At 47.4% G+C, this 19964-nt stretch overlaps 1 protein-coding gene across 1 annotated transcript; it reads left to right on the top strand.

The window, feature by feature from the left end:
* Positions 1-2172: 2172 nt before the first annotated feature.
* On the top strand, positions 2173-19849 carry LOC308584041 (techylectin-5B-like; the record flags this gene model as incomplete). Its single annotated transcript, XM_081188695.1, has 6 exons — positions 2173-2670; positions 11072-11294; positions 14306-14443; positions 15014-15230; positions 17883-18078; positions 19464-19849. The coding sequence occupies 6 exons, from the start codon at positions 2173-2175 to the stop codon at positions 19608-19610; spliced, it is 1419 nt and encodes a 472-aa protein (XP_081044821.1). The 3' UTR covers positions 19611-19849.
* Positions 19850-19964: the final 115 nt, after the last annotated feature.

Below are 19964 nucleotides of genomic sequence, written 5' to 3'. Positions count from 1 at the left end.
TATTTTGTTGTCTTTTTAGATAAATTGTAAAAAGTTCCCATTCTTCCTTAAAGTCACAGTTATCCTTGTCCTGCAATTTGTATGTCAATTTAGCCAACTCTGTGTAGCTCATCAATTTTTCTTGCCACTGTTCTTTCATTGGGATTTCCTCATTCTTCCAGCCTTGTGCTATCTAGACTCTTGCCATTGTTGTAGCATACATAAATATTTTTTTTCATTTTCCTTGGCAGGTCTTGTCCTACAGTCCCTAACAAAATGCTTCTGGTTTTTTTTACAAATGCCATTCTAAACATTTTTTTTCAATTCATTATATATCATTTCCCATTTTTTTTAAATTTCTCTATATTCCCACCACATATGATAAAAAGTCCCGTCCTTTTCTTTACATTTCCAACATGTGTTTGACCTGGTTTTGTACATTTTTGCTATCTGTACTGGTGTAATATACCATCTATACATCATTTTTTTATAATTTTATTTCAAAAGAGAACAATCTGACATAATATACAATTTGAGGACTGGGGGAAATTGTGGAAAGTAAAATTGAAATTTACAGATTGGTTTTGGTTATCCTTTCAAGTCACATTTGCAAAAGAATCCTTTAAAAAACACACACCAAAACTCCCCACTTCGTTGACTTTTTCCCATGCGTGGGTAGAGAAGGCTTGTTGTTTTAATGGGTTGATATCCTGCCTTTCTCTCAAGTTGGGATTTAAGGCAGCTTATAAAGGAGGGACGCGGGTGGTGCTGTGGGTTAAACCACAGAGCCTAGGACTTGCCGATGAGAAGGTCGGCGGTTCGAATCCCCGCAATGGGGTGAGCTCCCGTTGCTCGGTCCCTGCTCCTGCCAACCTAGCAGTTCGAAAGCACACCAGTGCAAGTAGATAAATAGGTACTGCTCCGGCGGGAAGGTAAACGGCGAGTCAGCCACAACTGGACCTAATGGTCAGGGATCCCTTTACCTTTACCTTACAAAGGTTTGTAAAATGCAAAGTAAAAGCTGTGAACAGTTAAAACACCGTATTTACTCAAATCTAATGTTCAACCTTTTTTGGCCAAATTACGTTGCAAAAATTAAGGTGCGCATTAGATTTGATGGCGCATTAGACTCGAGTAAACACGGTACACCAGAATGCATTTAGAGGCAGCTGAGTTCACCCCAAGATCTAGCAGTGGAGTGGTCAGCATCATCTGGACCTTAGTCTGAACAAAAAGGTCTTATCCTGCCAGCAGAGGGAATTCCACAATCATATGAAGTTCCAGGACCCAAGGTCCACCAGGCCTATGCAAGCAATTAAGAACACATTGGTGAATGGATGCCTGTCTTTTTAATAGCTTTTATTGTATGGTTATGGTTTTATAGTTTTATTGCTGTAAATCTCATTCATATATATATATATATAATGGCATGACAGTATATAAATGTTTTACACATAAGCAAATGGTGGGTTTTGAGGAGTAATTCAGAGGAAGGTAGTGCCATGAAGCAATCTCACAAGTGGCTCATGGAGAGACCATGGCCAATATTTTTGACAGTGAAATTTTGGTATCTCTTCCTACCCTTTGCAAAACTAAGGACAATTTGGCAAGGAAACTACGCAAAATGCTTCCCCTGTAAAAAAAAAAAATTGTGGGTGTTCATGGGCCATGTGTAAATGTAAAGAAACTCATTTCCTTTCATTTTCTGCTTTTTTCCCAAATGAAGGAAAGAGAACTACGAAATGCCTAAAACAGTCAGCTGTTTGTGATCGATGCATGAACAGCAGTTTCTGTGAGTTGCCTATTGGGTCCTCCTTTTGGGGCAAACGACTTGCTGGAGGACTTGTCCGTGGTGCTGAAATCTTGGTGCCAGGAAACCTCACCTTCAAGCTGTTATCCTCCATGGAAAACGCACCAGTTGCAGGCAATCTGCTCAATTTAATCCAAGGAAACCCTGAGTCTAAGCACACAGCCTCAAGGAGGTTTGGAGAAGACCTTGGGTCCTAGATTGAGCTGGCATTATTCCATCCAAGGCGGAATAACGGAGAGGAGTGGACTTCACTCTTGCCATCCTCTGGACCACATTTCCTGGGTTCTGGAATCGACGCACACCTATAACCTTGCAATCCCGATGGCAGCTCCACATTCAGCCTTAGGCTCTCCCTTGCGGTGGATCACTTCCTTTCCACGCCAATGCAAAGTTTGGGGTTTGCACCAAGGAGACTTCTCCATGCTGGCCACCCTCTGAACGAGTGGCTGTTCCATTGCCAGCTGGCTTGGGCCTGTGCTTGCACCATGAAGCTTGGGGTGCCTTCAGGACCCCAAAGGCTGGTGGCACAAACACTCCTCTTCCTGGCTTTCCTGAACTGCCGCTCCCTGCAGAGACCCCTGGTGGCCGATGGCGAAAGGATGAGCGGAGATGACGGCCACCAAGGGAGCCCTGGACTCATCCAGTGTGGAGAATACAGCAACCAGGTCCTGCCCAATGGCAGGTGCAAGATTATTGCCACCTTGCCGCAACTGGACCAGCAGAGGTGCCCTGACATGTTCCGTTGCACGGACGAAGTCTCCTACTGGCTTCACGAGAACGAGGAGAGGAAGCAACAGATCCTGGAGCTGCGGGAACTCATCTCAGAGCTCCAGGAGGAGCTGAGGAACCATCGTCACCGCATCAAGATTTTGGAGCTGCAGGTGAGTTTCTTAATGGGGGAAAACATGGGCAGCAACTTAGGTATAGGGAGACTTTGGGGACCATTGGGCTGGATCTGTCCCCACTCCCACGTTCCAACTTTAGTGCATGGTTGGGGCAACCCACCTGTCAGTCACATGATGTGATTGTGACATCAGATTCATCCATCCATCCATCCATCAAGACATCCCAAGGCAGCTTACGGAATAAAATACAAGATAGAACACAAGTAAATAATTAAACCAACGCAACAAAATAATGACCACCCCACTTCCCACAGATACATTTAAAGGGCTATAGGACAGCCTTTCTCGACCTGTGGGTCCCCAGATGTTGTTGAACTACAACTCCCATCACCCCTAGCTAGCAAGGCCAGAGCTCAGGGTTGATGGGATTTGTAGTCCAATCTGGGGACCTACAGGTTGAGAACCGCTGCTATAGGATATTAATCAGCCAAAGGCAGAATAGAATGGTACTATTATTTCCCTTGACCTGGACCAGGGGTCAGCAAACTTTTTCAGCAGGGGGTCGGTCCACTGTCCCTCAGACCTTGTGGGGGGCTGGACTATATTTAGTGGTTGGGGAATGAACGGATTCCTATACCCCACAAATAACCCAGAGATGCATTTTAATTAAAAGAGCACATTCTACTCATGTAAAAACACGCTGATTCCCAGACCGTCCGCAGGCCGGATTGAGAAGGCGATTGGGCCGGATCCGGCCCCCGGGCCTTAGTTTGCCTACCCATGACCTGGACACTATACTTCTGTTGATGCAGCCTAGAATAGAATTAGCGTTTTCTGCTGCTGAGTCACGCTGTTGGCTCATGCCAAGCATGTGGTATCCAAACACATTTATTAGAAACAAATCATATAAGAATCTGCTATAGTCAGCTTTTACCATCCCAAAATCATAGAACAGTAAAGTTGGAGTGGATCCTAAGGATCTTCTAGTTCAGCAGTGCAGAGATCTCAGCTAAAGAGTCTCTAACAGATGGCCATTTGGCCAAGCTATCATGTCTGTGACAGAATAAATCAGATTTATTAGTGTTTATAAGGTGGCAACAGAATATCACTAGTTAGAGGAGATTGCTTGAGGTATTGGAACCCCAGAGCTGAGACCCCATAAGGCAGGCTTCCATAACCTCGGCCCTCCAGATGTTTTGGGACTACAACTCCCATGATCCCTAGCTAGTAGGACCAGTGGTCAGGGATGATGGGAATTGTAGTCTCAACACATCTGGAGGGCCGAGGTGGAGGAAGCCTGCCATAAAGCAAACAGGAAGCCCAGGTAGGATTGAGAGAGCCTTTATCCAGAAAAAGGTGGTTGTTGATTAGAATTAAATAACCCTTTTGCTCCTGAGTGGTGGGATTAGGCACAGGAGGAGAGGACAGACTGCCACCCAGTTTATTTGATTAATCATATGCTTTCTGATTAATTGATTGATTGATTGATTGATTACAGGTAAATATTTGCACTCTTTCAACAGCTTTTGACAGTGTCTGGGATTCTTTAAAACTAGCCTCTGAAACTAAGTACATGCTTAACTCAGTACTATGCCAAATTTAATTGTCTCTCTACAATTTAATCAACTAAAAATGTGTACTTGTATTCAATGTAGCAGTAAGCAACTCGTTCCATTCGTGTAAGGATTTCTGCTGGTGCAATGACATTTCCCCCCTCCCAGCCCTCCAGGCACCCTCTAAATCTGTTCCAGGGTCTTCCCCAATGCTCTGGAGCAGATTTGGGGTGCAATGGGGAGGGAGGAGTCTGTCAAAACAAGTGCATCAGTTGCCCCCCTTAGCCTGCCATCCTCACACCACTTACTTGGGAGCAAGCCCTTTTCCAGTTCAACAGGACTTAACTTTCAGGTAGGCAAGTTTAGGATGGGGCTGTTAGTTGATTAATCTACCAAATAAAAATAGCTTCCCTATTTATTTATTTTTTGTTTCGCTCCTGGATGTAAGAAGAGAACAGATTGTGCTTTAATATTTGCATAACTGGAGGTTATGTAAATGAAAAAGAAAATAGAGAATCGAGTAAGAGAAAGGATGGCTGTTCTCCAGGTATGAATTACAGAAGGAAGGGAGATTTGGCCCCTTAGGAAGAAACAATATTTTCTTATTATTAAGACTCATAAATCTTTGCCATCCGACGGAGCTCAGAATTTGTTTACTGGAACCATTCTGCAATTTTGCGTCCATCACCTGCACAAATCTGCTTGCTCCTCTCTGAGGATGAGAGCACCTACACTCCTGGTATTAATTACCGTATTTTTCGCCCTATAGGACACACTTTTCCCCCTCCAAAAATGAAGGGGAAATGTGTGTGCGTCCTATGGGGCGAATGCAGGCTTTCCCGGGCTTCCTGCAGCTCTGCGCCACCCTCTGGATCCAGACGCGAAGCCGTGGGGGGCTCTGGAGGGTGGCGCGGAGCTGCCTGGGCTCCAGGGCTTCCTGCAGCTCCGCGCCACCCTCCGGATCCTGGCGCGAAGTTGCGCGGGGCTCCAGAGGGTAGCGCAGAGCTGCCTGCATTCCAAAGCCTGGTGCGCGCTGAAGAGCACCCCCGGGCTTCGCGCACCTCTCCGCAAGCCTGGGGAGACCGGCGCAGCTCCCTAGGCTTGCAGATAGCAGGCTGTTCTGGGGGCTGGGGTCGGGGGAAGCTCGGGCTTCCCCTGCGCCTGCCCCGTGCCTGGGGAGGGGAAAAAAGTTTTTTCTTTATCCCCCCCCCCAAAAAAAATTAGGTGCGTCCTATGGGATGGTGCGTCCTATGGGGCGAAAAATATGGTAGTTTATCACCATCATGCTTTAACTTTGATTAACATTAGTAGCAACCCAAAAATGTGGCAGCAAGGTACTGCATCATGCAGTTTACAAAACCAACAAGCAGTAAATAGCAAGAGAAAGGAATGGCGACACAGCAATACAAATCAAGACATCCATATTTCCTTTGGTGGCGCGAATGGATGGTGTACATTGAGCATCTAAGTCTGGAGTTTAGTAAATAAAATCCCCATGGCTGACATAAAAGCATTTTGAATAATAATAATAATAATAATAATAATAATAATAATAATAATAATAATAATAATAATAATTTATTATTTATACCCCGCCCATCTGGCTGGGTTTCCCCAGCCACTCTGGGTGGCTTCTAACAAAGTATTAAAATACAGTGGTCTGTTAAACATTAAAAGCTTCCCTTAACAGGGCCGCCTTCAAAGCATGGACCACTCTGGTGAGATAGTCTGAGGGCAGGTAGGGTCTCAGCCTGCATACCAGATGGAGCTGGTAAACAGCTGCCCTGGACACAGAATTAACCTGCGCCTCCATGGACAGCTGTGAGTCCAGAATGACTCCCAGGCTGCGCACCTGGTCCTTCAGGGGCACAGTTACCCCATTCAAGACCAGGGAATCCTCCACACCTGCCCGCTTCCTGTCCCCCAAAACAGTCCTTCTGTCTTGTCAGGATTCAACCTCAATCCATTAACTGCCATCCGTCCTCCAACCGCCTCCAGTCCTCCACACACACCCCTGGAAACACGCAGCATGTGTGCGATTTCCCCTCGCAATAGACAGTGTCCACAAGTTATTATACCACCAAGCCAAAAGCAGATTTTGGTTCAAGGTTTCCCATTGTGGGCTATTGAAATCCCAGCTGCAGCTAAGCACCCATGTCATACATTCTTCAGCTGTTGTCTTGCTAAACATCAGGAAGAACTTTGTGGTGGCAAGAACTGTTTGACAGGGAAATGGTCTCCCTTCGGAAGTTGTGGACTCTCCTTCCTTGGAGGTCTTTAAGCAGAGGTTGGAGGGCCACCTGTCATGGATGCTTTAGCTGAGATGCCTCCATCGCCGGGGTTGGTCTAGATGACCCCAGGACCCCTTCCAACTCTAATAATAATAATACATTTTATTTATACCCCGCCCTCCCCAGCCAGAGCCAGGCTCAGGGCAGCTAGCACCATTAAAATTACAGTAAAAACATAATGGGGGGGGGGCAATTTACCGTATTTTTCGAACTGGCAGAAATGACTGGCAGAATCCGAGATCAGGGAGAAGAGGTGGTGGAAGAAGACTGGAAGAAATTTAAAGACTACTTGCAGAAATACTGTAAAATTAATGAATGTTGAAGGGATGTTGGATTGAAAATAAGTGGTATTGGTAAAAAGATTAACAAGAATATGTAAATACGGATTGACAATGGTTTGAAATATATAGTTATAATAGGTTAAGATAATAAGTAAAGATAAATGATAGAGGGTAAGGATTTGCTGATCTAACTGTGTGAACTGGAATACAAAAAGGGGGGTGTGAGGAGGTCAGGAAATATGTAAACGAAATATAAGACATGAAAATATTGATTTTTTGTTAACTTTGTTTTCTTTTTTACTCTTTATGTATTTTGTTTTTGTATTTTTGTATTTCTTTGTTTCTTATTATTGTTACGTTTTTCTTATTTCCTATTTTTAATTTTGTGACTTTTTATTGTCTGAAAATTTTTAATAAATATCATTTAAAAAAAACAAAACAATTTACCGTATTTTTCGCTCTATAGGACGCACTTTTCCCCCTCCAAAAATGAAGGGGAAATGTGTGTGCATCCTATGGAGCGAATGCAGGCTCCTTGGCTTCAGCGATAGCAACGGGAAGCCTCCGAAGCGCAGAGGGAGAGCTCCCCCCGCACTCCGGAGGCTTCACGTTGCTTTCGCTGATGCCGCCTGAAGCCCCCGGAGCGCAGGGAACTCCCGCTGCGCTCCGGGGGCTTGAGGCAGCTATCCACAAGCCTTCGGAGCGCAGCAGGAGTTCCCTCTGCACTCCGGGGGCTTCAGGCAGCTATCCGCAAGCCTTTGGAGCGTTCTCGCTGTGCTCCGAAGGCTTGCGGATAGCCGCCTGAAGAGCGAGAGGGGTCGGTGCACACCTATCCCTCTTGCTCTCCAGGCTTCGCTTCACTTCGTTTCTCCTCCCACTTTGCTGAAGGGGCGCTGCGCAGAGAGGGGGAGAATTTTTTCCCCCTGTTCTCCTCCTCCTATGGTCCGGTGCGTCCTATAGAGCGAAAAATACAGGTTAAAATGCAGCCTCATTTTAAAAGTAGCCCATAGATCAGAACCATAAGGGGAGGGAAACATAAGGGTCAGATTGAGTCCAAACCAAAGGCCAGGCAGAACAGCTCTGTCTTGCAGGCCCTACGGAAAGATATCAAGTCCCACAGGGCCCTAGTCTCTTGGGACAGAGCGTTCCACCACATTGCGGCCAGTACTGAAAAAGCCCTAGCCCTAGTTAAGGCCAATCTAACCACCTTGTGACCTGGGACCTCCAAAATGTTGTCATTTGTGGACCTTAAGGTCCTCCGTGGGGCAGACCAGGAGAGGCGGTCCTGTAGGTACGAGGGTCCTAGGCCGCATAGGGCTTTAAAGGTCAAAACCAGCACCTTAAACCTGACCTTGTACTCCACTGGGAGCCAGTGCAGTTGGTAAAGCACTGGATGAATGTGATCTTGCAGCGAGGACCCCGTAAGGAGTCCTTACATTTCTATGATTCCATGATTCACATATTCAGGAATGACAGCTGTGGGGGAACAGGTGATTTAGTTATTTTGGATCTTTATTTTAGATACTCCTGGGAACAGAAGTATGAAACCTGGGGGCACCCCAGTCAAAAATGGAGGGAAACCCCCCAGAGCCCAGAGCCCCACCTGCGATGACTGCAATGCAGTATGAGAACACCTGCACAGGTGTACCATGACCATAATAGCAATAACATAAATAAATCTGAGCTCAGTTTCCTGATGATGTCTCTGGCGCATGCCCCACTGCCAGGAAAGGGACGCCTTGACTCCCATGGTAGCTCAGCTAAGAGTTAAATCAATTTCATTTCCTGTTAGTCTGCAGGTTGTGGGACCAATGGATTTTAGAACCAATCCAGTAGGAGATCTCCTGGAAATCACAGAAGGGGAGAGACCACTTGTGATCGCTGTGGGCTTCCCACAGGCATCTAGTTGGCCGCTGTGAGGCCAGGATGCTGCACTAGGTGGTCCAGGGGCCTGATCCACTAGGCTTTCCTCATGTTCTTGTCTTCCTGCATGAGCCCCACTACAGAGGGGCTCCTACTCGAAAGGAGCTTCAAGAAGGAGAACCTCACTGAATTGTGTGCCCCGCGTTGGTTCACGTCCCTGTGCTGGGTTTCGTACCAAGCGTGCTCTCCTTGGATCATGCCCTTTATCCAACACATGTTTGCTTATTTCTCTGCTGAGCTTCCCGCTGCCACAAAGTGCCTCCGTGCGAGATGAGAGGATCACAAGTTCTCTTTGTTTAATTCTCTACAGAGGGTCCTTGCCCTTTGCCAGATAAGCTTCTCTGGGGGGGTTGGCTAATGACAGATCAGACCGATGAGCCAGAGATCTCAATCACACCAGAGTCATCAGCTCTTAAGGGGTTTGGCCGCACAACTCTTGTACATTGTGTGTGTGTGTGTGTGTGTTAGGAATGTGCAACATGGACCGCCTTATAGTGCAATACAGCCCTCTTCAGGGAAGTTTTTAATGTGTGACATTTTAATGTATTTTTAATCTTTGTTGGAAGCCACCCAGAGTGGCTGGGGAAAGCCTGCCAGATGGGCGGGGTACAAATAATATATTATTATTATTATTATTATTATTATTATTATTATTATTATTATTATTATTCCCCAGCACAATGTTTCCTCAGCAAGCTTGCCCACTGCATTTTGCCCATCCTTTAGCAGAGGTCAGCAAACTTTTTCAGCAGGAGGCCGGTCCACTGTCCTTCAGACCTTGTGGGGGGCAGGACTATATTTTTGGGGGGGAAATAATTAACGAATTCCTATGCCCCTCAAATAACCCAGAGATGCATTTTAAATAAAGGACACATTCTACTCATGTAAAAACAAGCTGATTATCGGACCGTCCGCGGACCGGATTGAGAAGGCGATTGGGCCGGATCCAGCCCCCGGGCCTCAGGTTGCCTACCCATGCTTTAAAGCATCAGTAGAAAAGGGCATTCTTATAATCCTACTATTGTAGAGTTAGAAGGGACCCAGAGGATTATCTAGACCAACCCCTTGCAATGGCGGAAAATTTAGCCATCCCACATGGGGGTCGAATCTGCACCCTTGGTATTATCAGCACCATACTCTAACCAACTGACCTATCCAGACCATTCTTGCTGTGTTTTTGTTTGTTTGTTTGTTTGTTTGTTTGTTTGTTTGTAGTTTTTGGGACCTCACTCTTCAGCCAGAAAGGCTCCCAGTGCAGGTTGCATACAATAGGGACACAGGTGGAGCTGTGGTCTAAACCACTGAGCCTCTTGGGCTTGCCGATCAGAAGGTCAGCAGTTTGAATCCCCGCAACGGGGTGAGCTCCTGTTGCTGTGTCCCAGCTCCTGCCAACCTAGCAGTTCGAAAGCACACCAGCGCAAGTGGATAAATAGGTACCACAGCGTCGGGAAGGTAAATGGCGTTTCCATATTCTCTGGCTTCTGTCACAGTGTTCCGTTGCACCAGAAGCAGTTTTATCATGCTGGCCGCATGACCCGGAAAACTGTCTGTGGACAAACACCAGTTCCCTCGGCCTGAAAGCAGGACGAGTGCCGCAACCCCATAGTTGCCTTTGACTGGACTTAACTGTCCAGGGGGCCTTTACCTTTACCTGCATAAAACCAATTCAACAAGGCAGTCCCTGCCCCACAGGCTTACAGTCAGGGTGAAAACACAACACAAAAGGGGAAAGACACAGGGAAAGAAGAGGAACAACAAACTTCAATATTGGGCACCAATTTCGAAAAAGTTGTTCCTCTATTGACCAGTTGGCCCAGTTCAAGAGGTGAGTAGGGGGTGATGTTTATTTCTGGAGCATCTCATCCCACTCTTGAATGTTTTGCTTGTCCTTCTTTATCTATCTATCTATCTATCTATCTATCTATCTATCAATCATCTATCTATCTATCTATCTATCTATCTATCTATCTATCATCTTATTAATTTTTTACATATCATTCCCAACAATCATATAACATATATTCTTATCTTATACAATGTTTTGGACTTCCATCAACTACATCTGAAGGTTTTGTCAATCTTTATCACTCAATCTACATTTCTTAATTTCCCTATTACTTTTAATTGTCCTTAACTAATAACTCTCTTCATAAATGCAATATTTCGCATAATCCTCCTTACAAAACATCTCGCAGTCCTACCGGCGTAACCCGTTTATTACAATTGCTTTTCCAATAGTTCCAATATTTACTCCAGTCCTCTGAGAATCTCTGGTCCCGCAGGTTTCAGATTCCTTCCTGTCCTCTTATCCAATTCTGCATAGGCCATTAATTCCACTGTCCTCCTTTATTCCATGCCACCTGCCGGCCCCCATCCTGCTGCTGCGAAGCATGAAGAGAAGTCCAGCCGCAACGCCACCGTGGAGCAGCGGGTTCAGGAGCTGGAGCAGCACTACCAGGAGGCCAGCACCCTGCAACACATTCAGGCCACGCTGCTGTACGACATGCAAGCCCAGGTCCACAATGTCTCCCTGCTGATGGACTGGGTGCGGCACAACCCAGGCTGCCTGGTCCCGGTGGAGATGAGGCTCCAGCACGAGATGCACTACCCAGGTGAGTCCCCACAGAAGAGCCAAGATTCGGGTTCGAGTCCCACGTTGGCCAAAAGACTCCTGCCTGCAGAGGTTTGGGCTAGATGACCCTTGGGGTCAGGGCCGAATTTAGCTCTGAAGGTAATGGGGCCCTTTATGTGTCCAGCTGTGCTTTGCCAACAACAGATTGTCGCTGTTTTTTGTGTTGAATATGGGGCGCGGGTGGCGCTGTGGGTTAAACCATAGAACCTAGGACTTGCCGATCAGAAGGTTGGCGGTTCGAATCCCCGTGACGGGGTGAGCTCCCGTTGCTCGGTCCCTGCTCCTGCCCACCTAGCAGTTCGAAAGCACGTCAAAGTGCAAGTAGATAAATAGGTATCGCTCCAGCGGGAAGGTAAACGGCGTTTCCATGCGCTGTTCTGGTTCGCCAGAAGCAGTTTATCATGGTGGCCACATGACCCGGAAGCTGTACGCCGGCTCCCTCGGCCAATAAAGCGAGATGAGCGCCGCAACCCCAGAGTCGGCCACGACTGGACCTAATGGTCAGGGGTCCCTTTACCTTTTCCTTTTCCTTGATCATGCATTGATTTCCTCACTTCCCCAATCCCATCCTCAGCCTTCATTTGGCACCTCCTCTGTATTCTGTGGGGCATCCCTGCCCCCTTTTGTCTCCTGGTCCTCTCCCCACCCTAAGATCCCAAAGGAAATGCCCTTAATGGTGTTTGTGATGCTGTTCCTTCGGTTGAGGGCTTTGACCCCATAACAACAACCAGGTTGACGGAGCCCTTCCCATCTATCCTCCAACTGGGATTATCTGATAAAGACTTTCACCCACTAGCCCAAATCCAGCCTGAGCCCCTGACGTAGGCGAAGGGAAGAGCACGCCTCTGGGCTAGCAATCCTTTAAGCCGGCCAGTTCTGGATGTTGTGTGCTCGCTGTCCCCCTGGCTTTAAGCGGGATGTAGACCAGGTCAGTCTGCTTCTGATCCCACTGCTACGTAAGCAGAGTCACCTCGGTTGCCCCTGGGCCAAAGGGAGAGGCATTTTGCAGCAAGAGGAGGGACTCTGGTCACTGTGCTTGGGTGGGGTTCAATCACATGCCAGTGTGGAGAAGAAGAAGAGTTTGGATTTGATATCCCGCTTTATCACTTCCCGAAGGAGTCTCAAAGCGGCTAACCATCTCCTTTCCCTTCCTCCCCCACAACAAACACTCTGTGAGGTGAGTGGGGCTGAGAGACTTCAGAGAAGTGTGACTGGCCCAAGGTCACCCAGCAGCTGCATGTGGAGGAGCGGAGACACGAACCCGGTTCCCCAGATTACGAGTTCACCGCTCTTAACCACTACACCACACTGGCTCTCGGAAGAAGAGGGCAAGAAGAGGGACTCTGGTCAATGTGCTTGGGTGGGGTCCAATCACATGCCAGTGTGGAGCTAGGGCTGCTGTAAGTCTGGGATTTCCCAGACATATACGGGACTCGTCCGTTGGAAATAGTGTCTGGGTGGAATTTCAGGAAATCAGTAAAAATGTCCGGGAAAACCCAGGTGTATGGCAACCCATGTTGGAAGTGTTGCTTTTTTGGTGAATTTCCTTAATAATACAGTCATACCTCATGTTACGTTACATTCTTTCAGGTTACATCCCGCGGCGACCCAGAAGTATCGGAAAGGGTTACTTCCGGGTTTCACAGCTCGCGCATGCGCAGACGCGCAAAGTGACATCGCGTGCATGCACAGAAGTGACGAATCGCAACCTGTGCATGCGCAGACGTGCCGCTGTGGCTTGCGCTCTTTTCATGTTGCGAATGGGCCTCCGAAACGGATCCCGTTTGCAACCAGAGGAACCACTGTATATAAAAAACTTCATTTTTTGGGAGATTTCACAAAAAAAAGGAGGGAGGGAGGGAGGGAGGGAGGGAGGGAAGGAAGGAAGGAAGGAAGGAAGGAAGGAAGGAAGGAAGGAAGGAAGGAAGGAAGGACTCAACAGCTCCCCTCCCCCCCCAAAAAAAAAGAAGCTCAACAACTGTCACAAGAGACTAGGGTCCTGCGGGACCTGACATCTTTCCTCAGGGCCTGCAAGACAGAGTTGTTCCGCCAGGCCTTTGGTCAGGGCCCAGCCTGACTCCCTCCTCTGGCAACCTGCACAGAATTTTGCTTAACGGTTGCCATTAATTTGATTTTAATTAATTTTTATAATGGAATGTTTTTAGAATATTGGATTATTTGATTGTTTGATTATTTGATTGTTGTTAGCCGCCCTGAGCCTGGCTTCGGCTGGGGAGGGCGGGATATAAATAAAATTTATTCTTATTCTTATTATTTGTCCGGATTTTCACTTATTGAAATACGACAACCCTAGGTGGAGCAATTAAAGTCAGTTTGTTATTATTGGTTTGTGGGCTCAGTCCAGATGATAATAATAATAATAATAATAATAATAATAATAATAATAATAATAATAATAATAATAATAATAATAATATCTTTATTGTCACTGCCCCCTTCGGGGACAATGAAATTACTTGACTGCTCCATAAAAATACTAATTAGACAATATAATACAGCAAGGGAGATTAGATGACTTTCAAAGTCCGGGCTTCCCATTCAGGGCCGAGATCGCTCTGGAGAAGAAGCTGTTCTTAAGACGGCTCGTTCTTGTCTTCATCGTCCTGTATCTCCGTCCCGACGGCAAGAGCTCGAAGAGACAGTGACCAGGATGCGATGGATCTTTTACTATGTCCAGTGCCTTCCTATGGCACCTTGTGGCATAAATCTGCTCTAAGGTGGAGAGTGGGCAGCCAACAATGCTCTCTGCTGCCTTAACAACCCTGCACAACCCCATCCTGTCCTGGGCAGTACAGCTTCCGTACCACACACATAAGCCATAAGTGAGCACGCTCTCAATGGCACAGTGATAGATGGCAAGCAGCAGTTTCTGCGGAAGATGGTTTTTCCTTAGTATTCTCAAAAAGTACAGTCTCTGCTGCACCTTGATGATGCCTCAAAATGGTTTTTCTCTCCCTTCCTCCCCGGCAGATGCGAAGCATGCCAAGAACTGCCCCATTGATTGTGCCTCCATATACTACAACGGGGTCCGGCGGTCGGGCGTCTACAGCATCATGCCATCCGACGGAGGTCTGCCCATTGAAGTGCTGTGCGAGATGGATGTGGAAGGTATGGAAGCAGGCAATGGGAGCAGGCCCTCCCTGGTGTTTCCTTACATGTTGAGGTGCTTGGGTCAGACGCTGCTTCGTGACTGGACTTAACTGTCAGGGGTCCTTTCGGTAAAGGTAAAGGGACCCCTGACCATTAGGTCCAGTCGTGACCAACTCTGGGGTTGTGGCGCTCATCTCGCTTCATTGGCCGAGGGAGCTTCCGGGTCATGTGGCCAGCATGACTAAGCCGCTTCTGGCGAACCAGAGCAGCGCACAGAAATTCCGTTTACCTTCCCGCCAGAGCGGTACCTATTTATCTACTTGCACTTTGACGTGCTTTCAAACTGCTAGGTTGGCAGGAGCAGGGACCGAGCAAAGGGAGCTCACCCTGTGGCGGGGATTCAAACCGCCGACCTTCTGATCAGCAAGTCCTAGGCTCTGTGGTTTAACCCACAGCACCACCCGCGTCCTTCAGGGGTCCTTTACCTTTAAATCTTCCAAACGGGGTGGGAGAAGTTCAGATGAGGGTGTGTGTTTTTTCAGTTGGATTGTCAGTTCAATGACATTTCTCGCCGCAATTGTGTGGCAGGTGGAGGCTGGACCGTCATCCAGCGGCGTCAGGATGGCACGGTCAATTTCAACCGGACGTGGAATGAGTACAAAGATGGCTTTGGGGAGTTGAGCAGTGAATTCTGGATGGGCAACGAAAACATTCACAAGATCACCAGCCAAGGGGACTACTCTCTCCGCATCGACCTGGAAGATTGGAACAATAAGCACAAACATGCCTTTTACCAGCTGTTCAGGTAGGTCTTCAGGTGAGAGGGCATCTGGGTTGCTGCCCAGCAAAACACGATAATACGATAATCTTTATTGCCATTGTCCCATACAGAACAACGAAATTGCAAAATCTACATAAGACATTCAAAACCCAACAAGCCTGCTATCCCAGCTATCCCAACCTGGTTAGCCCCCTAAAAACTCTGATACCCCATTTTTAAATACAATATACTCCCATACAGACTCCTTACAATGCTTTTAAAACCAAAATCACATTTGGATAGAAACTGTTTCTCAGGCGGCTAGTCCTAGTCTTTATAACCCTGGACCTTCTTCCAGAAGACAGAAGCTGAAAGAGATCATTTCTGGGGTCCGCACTATCCTGCGCTATCTCTGCAGCTTTCTTATGGCACCTGGAAGCATAGATTTGATCCAAGGTGGGAAGAGTGCACCCAATTATTCTCTCTGCAGTCTTTACAATCCTGGACAGCATTGTTTTTTCCCCTGACCGTGCAGCTCCCAAACCACACACACAGACCATAAGTTAGTGCACTCTCAACACTACACCACCCATATTTTAGAAGTTACCAGCAGGATTGCTTTCCTCTATCCAAAGCACCCTGTTGTTGAACTGCCCCCTCCCATCAGCCTCAAGAGCCAGCATGCCCAATGGTCAGGGATTTGCTTTATTCATGTATTTCATGCCATTCCTATACTGCTTTATAGTTAAAACAAAAAAACCAAGCGGTTTACAAAAAAGATAAAACAATAAAATCATCAATTGGGGGGGGGATAGCAGGGAAATTTTTTAACTTTCTAAACATCTGCATGGGCGTGTCTATTTTTTTTTTAATGGATAAATAAATAAAATTGTTTAAGTTTACACCCCACCCTTTACATCTCAAAGGAGCCGAGGCTGGGAAACTCATAAACCGCAAAGCAACTAAAACATCAAAAAGCATCTTAAGAACAATTCCATTACAGATGCGGAGCGGGAAAGATCTTTGTTTTAAAAGGCTTGTTGAAAGAGAAAGTTATTTCAGTAGCCACCAAAAGGGCCTTATATTCAAGGGGAGGGGAGTTCCAAAGGGCAGGTGCCATGATGCTAAAAGCCCAATTCCTCCATTGTGTGGAACAGTCCTTCTGATAAGAGGGCTGAGCCAGTTGCTTGTACTAATTTACAAAGCCCTGAACGATTTAGGTGCTGGGTATCTCAAGTTATCCTTGCAAACTAGCCCAAATCCTTGCATCCCAGCTCGGTCAGTGAGATCATCTGCAGGGGTATCGCTGGTCATTCCCTGAGTTGCTAAGTCTCATTTACAGCAACCGAGCTTTTAGTGTCATCGGCCCAGCCCTGCGGAACTCCTTGCCACTGGAGATTCAGCGGGTGCCTTCCGTGTCACCACTTAAATGCCCACTGCCAACTCCTCCGTTCCACCGGGCCGGTGCTGGACACTAAGAGTGCATCCTTCCGCAGTACCTAGCTGATGTCTGCTTTCAACCTTTTATGGTTTTATTCAGTGCTTTTTTTTTCTTTAAAAAATGTTTAGGGCCACTCTCATTTTCCTACTCATATTGAAAAACTGCCCCTCAATGAGGCCAAACTTAGATTCACAAAATGTTTAGGGGTATGCGTACCCCTGCGTACCCCCAAGAAAAAAAGCACACTGGTTTTATTGCTATAAACCGCTTCGATATACCGTATTGGCCTGAATATAAGCTGCACCTTTCCCCCAAATTCCGACTGTGAAAAATTAAAGCGCAACTTATAATCGTGGCCTTGCGGTATGCAGCCAGGATGCAGGGCAAACAGTGCCAGGAGCGTGGCAAAGCGGCGCCTGCCCTGTGCGTAGTTCCCCGTCCTCTCCCCCAAGGCCAGGAAGGGAGAGAGTGAGGAAGGGGAAAAGCCACCAACAACAAAGTGCAGTTCACCCAGTGAAGAAGGGAGTGGCTTATATTCAGATATTCTTTTCTTTTTTCTCTCCCTCCCCCCCTCCAATTTTAAAGGTGTGGCTTATGTTTGTGTGTGGCTTATATTTGGGTCAAAAGGGATGTGGGTGGTGCTGTGGGTTAAACCACAGAGGCTAGGACTTGCCGATCAGAAGCTCGGCGGTTCGAATCCCCGTGACAGTTCCCGTTGCTCTGTCCCTGCTCCTGCCAAGCTAGCAGTTTGAAAGCACACCAGTGCAAGCAGATAAATAGGCACCGCTCCAGCGGGAAGGTAAACGGCGTTTCCATGTGCTGCTCTGGTTTGCCAGAAGCGGCTTAGTCATGCTGGCTACATGACCCAGAAGATGTACGCCGGCTCCCTCAGCCAATAAAGCGAGATGAGTGTCGCTACTCCAGAGCCGTCTGCAACTGGACCTAATGGTCAGGGGTCCCCTTTACATGGAGATTCAAAACACTGACCTTTTGATTGGCATGTCCTAGGCTCTGAGGTTTAACCCACAGCGCCACCCGCGTCCTATACAAATGTTTTAATGAGGAAATAAATAATACGCCGTCTGCAGGAGGCCCTCGCCTGCAGAGTGCAGAGGTTAGGAAACAAGAAGCCCACGGACAGCGTTCCTTTCAATTTCCACAAAACCACCTCCCCTCTGAAGTTGCCCCGGCTCAGGAGCGACAACTTAGAAGCCCACTCTAAGATGCTCTCAGAAACCTTCCGTGTTGCCTTGCAGCATTGAGAACGAGGTGAATTACTACCGCCTGCATGTGGAGGGCTTCAGTGGGACGGTGGAGGATTCCTTCGCCTGGTACCACAACAAGAGGAGTTTCAGCACGCCCGACTCGGGGAATATCTGTGCCGCCATCTCCCACGGAGGCTGGTGGTACCACCAATGCTTCTTCTCCAACCTCAACGGTGTTTACTACAAAGTAAGTCAGGACACGGAGGTGGCCTCCACAGCCCGCCTGCCCTCTGGGGTTTTCATTTTAATTTCAGCTTCAAGCAAGCCTCTGGGTGGGTTGGTGTAATATGATAAAAATTGCTAAATTTATATGCTAAATTTACAGTCATACCTCAGGTTGGGTCTGCTTCAGGTTACGTGTTTTTGTGATACGTCCTGCAGCAACCTGGAAGTACCGGAACGTGTTACTTCCGGGTTTCGCCGCTCGCGCACGTGCAGAAGCGCTAATTCGCGCCACGTGCATGAACAGAAGTGACACTTCGGCTTGTGTGAGTTCCGTGTTACAGACGGGCCTCCGGAATGGATCCTGTCCGTAACATGAGATTCCACTGTACAGTGGTACCTTGGGTTACAGACACTTCAGGTTACAGACTCCACTAACCCAGAATAGTACCTCAGGTTAAGAACTTTGCTTCAGGATGAGAACAGAAATCGTGCTCTGGGGGTGCAGTGGCAGCAGGAGGCCCCATTAGCTAAAGTGGTGCTTCAGGTTAAGAATGGACCTCCAGAATGAATTAAGTTCTTAACCTGAGGTACCACTGTATATGCTAAATCTATTATTGGTCATCTGCATACTATCCCTTGCTTTTTCCTGTAGGACTAATTGCAGTCGTTAACAGTTGTCAACAGGTTTACCATACCCATTGAGTCAATCACCCATCTCCCACTACCTTTCTGAGAAAAACCCCACCCCACCCTCCCACTAATAATAATAATAATAATAATAATAATAATAATAATAATAATAATAATTTATTTATACCCCAGCCACTCTGGGCGGCTTCCAACAAAATATTAAAATACAGTGGTCTGTTAAACGTTAAAAGCTTCCCTAAAGAGGGCTGCCTTCAGATGTCTTCTAAAAGTCAGATAGTTGTTTTTCTCTTTGACATCTGGTGGGAGGGCGTTCCACAGGGCGGGTGCCACCACTGAGAATGCCCTCTGCCTGCTTCCCTGTAACTTGGCTTCTCGCAGGGAGGGAACCACCAGAAGGCCCTCTTTGGAGCTGGACCTCAGTGTCCGGACAGAACGATGGGGGTGGAGTATACCTTCAGGTATACTGGGCTAAGGCCATTTAGGGCTTTAAAAGTCAGCACCAACACCAGAATGCTCACGGTTTTCATGGAGATGTAAAAAAACCTAGCAAGCATAAACTGACGCAGAAATGAGAAACAGAGATTGGTAGAATCATCCACCCTTAATTTAGAGGGCCTTCGGTTCTCCCACCCCACATTAAGCTCTAGGTGTCAGACTTCCACATCTGGTTTTAGCAAAAGGGTGCAAATTTACCCTCTGTTCTCTTCCCCAACTCTCTCCCTCTCTCCTCTCCTCCCGTGTTGCCCATATGCGCAGGGTGGAAGATACTCTCTGAAGAACCGCAAGATTCTTGGCCCCGACGGAGTGGTTTGGTACACGTGGAAGGACACTGATTATTACTCCCTCAAGAAAGTCACCATGATGATCCGCCCCCGCACATTCCGCCCCCACCTCTCCCCATGAAGGAACCCAGGATCTCTTTCTCATCAAATCACAGCTGGGTGATGGATGACCCTGGACAACTGCATCGCAGTCCACCAGCCCATCCTGAGGCATGGCCCCTCACGCCAGTCGGTCTGTCACGTGGACAATGCAAAGAGCAGTGGACAGAATCTGACCCTCGGGCACTTTCGCCGGGGGGGGTGTGCATTCTGGCAGCAAGGCTAGCTTGACGAACGAGGGGTGGTTGGTGCTCTCCCTAAATGTGGGCGCTTTGGTGGCTGCAAGCTGTGGAGATGGCAGCCCAGTGGAAGTCATGGCTTCTTGAAGAATGGCTGCGTCCAGCTCTTTGTCAGAATGAAACAGGCTACAAAAAGG

The sequence above is a fragment of the Podarcis bocagei genome (genome assembly GCF_964188305.1).
Source record: "Podarcis bocagei genome assembly, chromosome: 3".
Classification (NCBI taxonomy): domain Eukaryota; kingdom Metazoa; phylum Chordata; class Lepidosauria; order Squamata; family Lacertidae; genus Podarcis; species Podarcis bocagei.
This window is presented reverse-complemented; position numbering and strand designations above follow the sequence as displayed.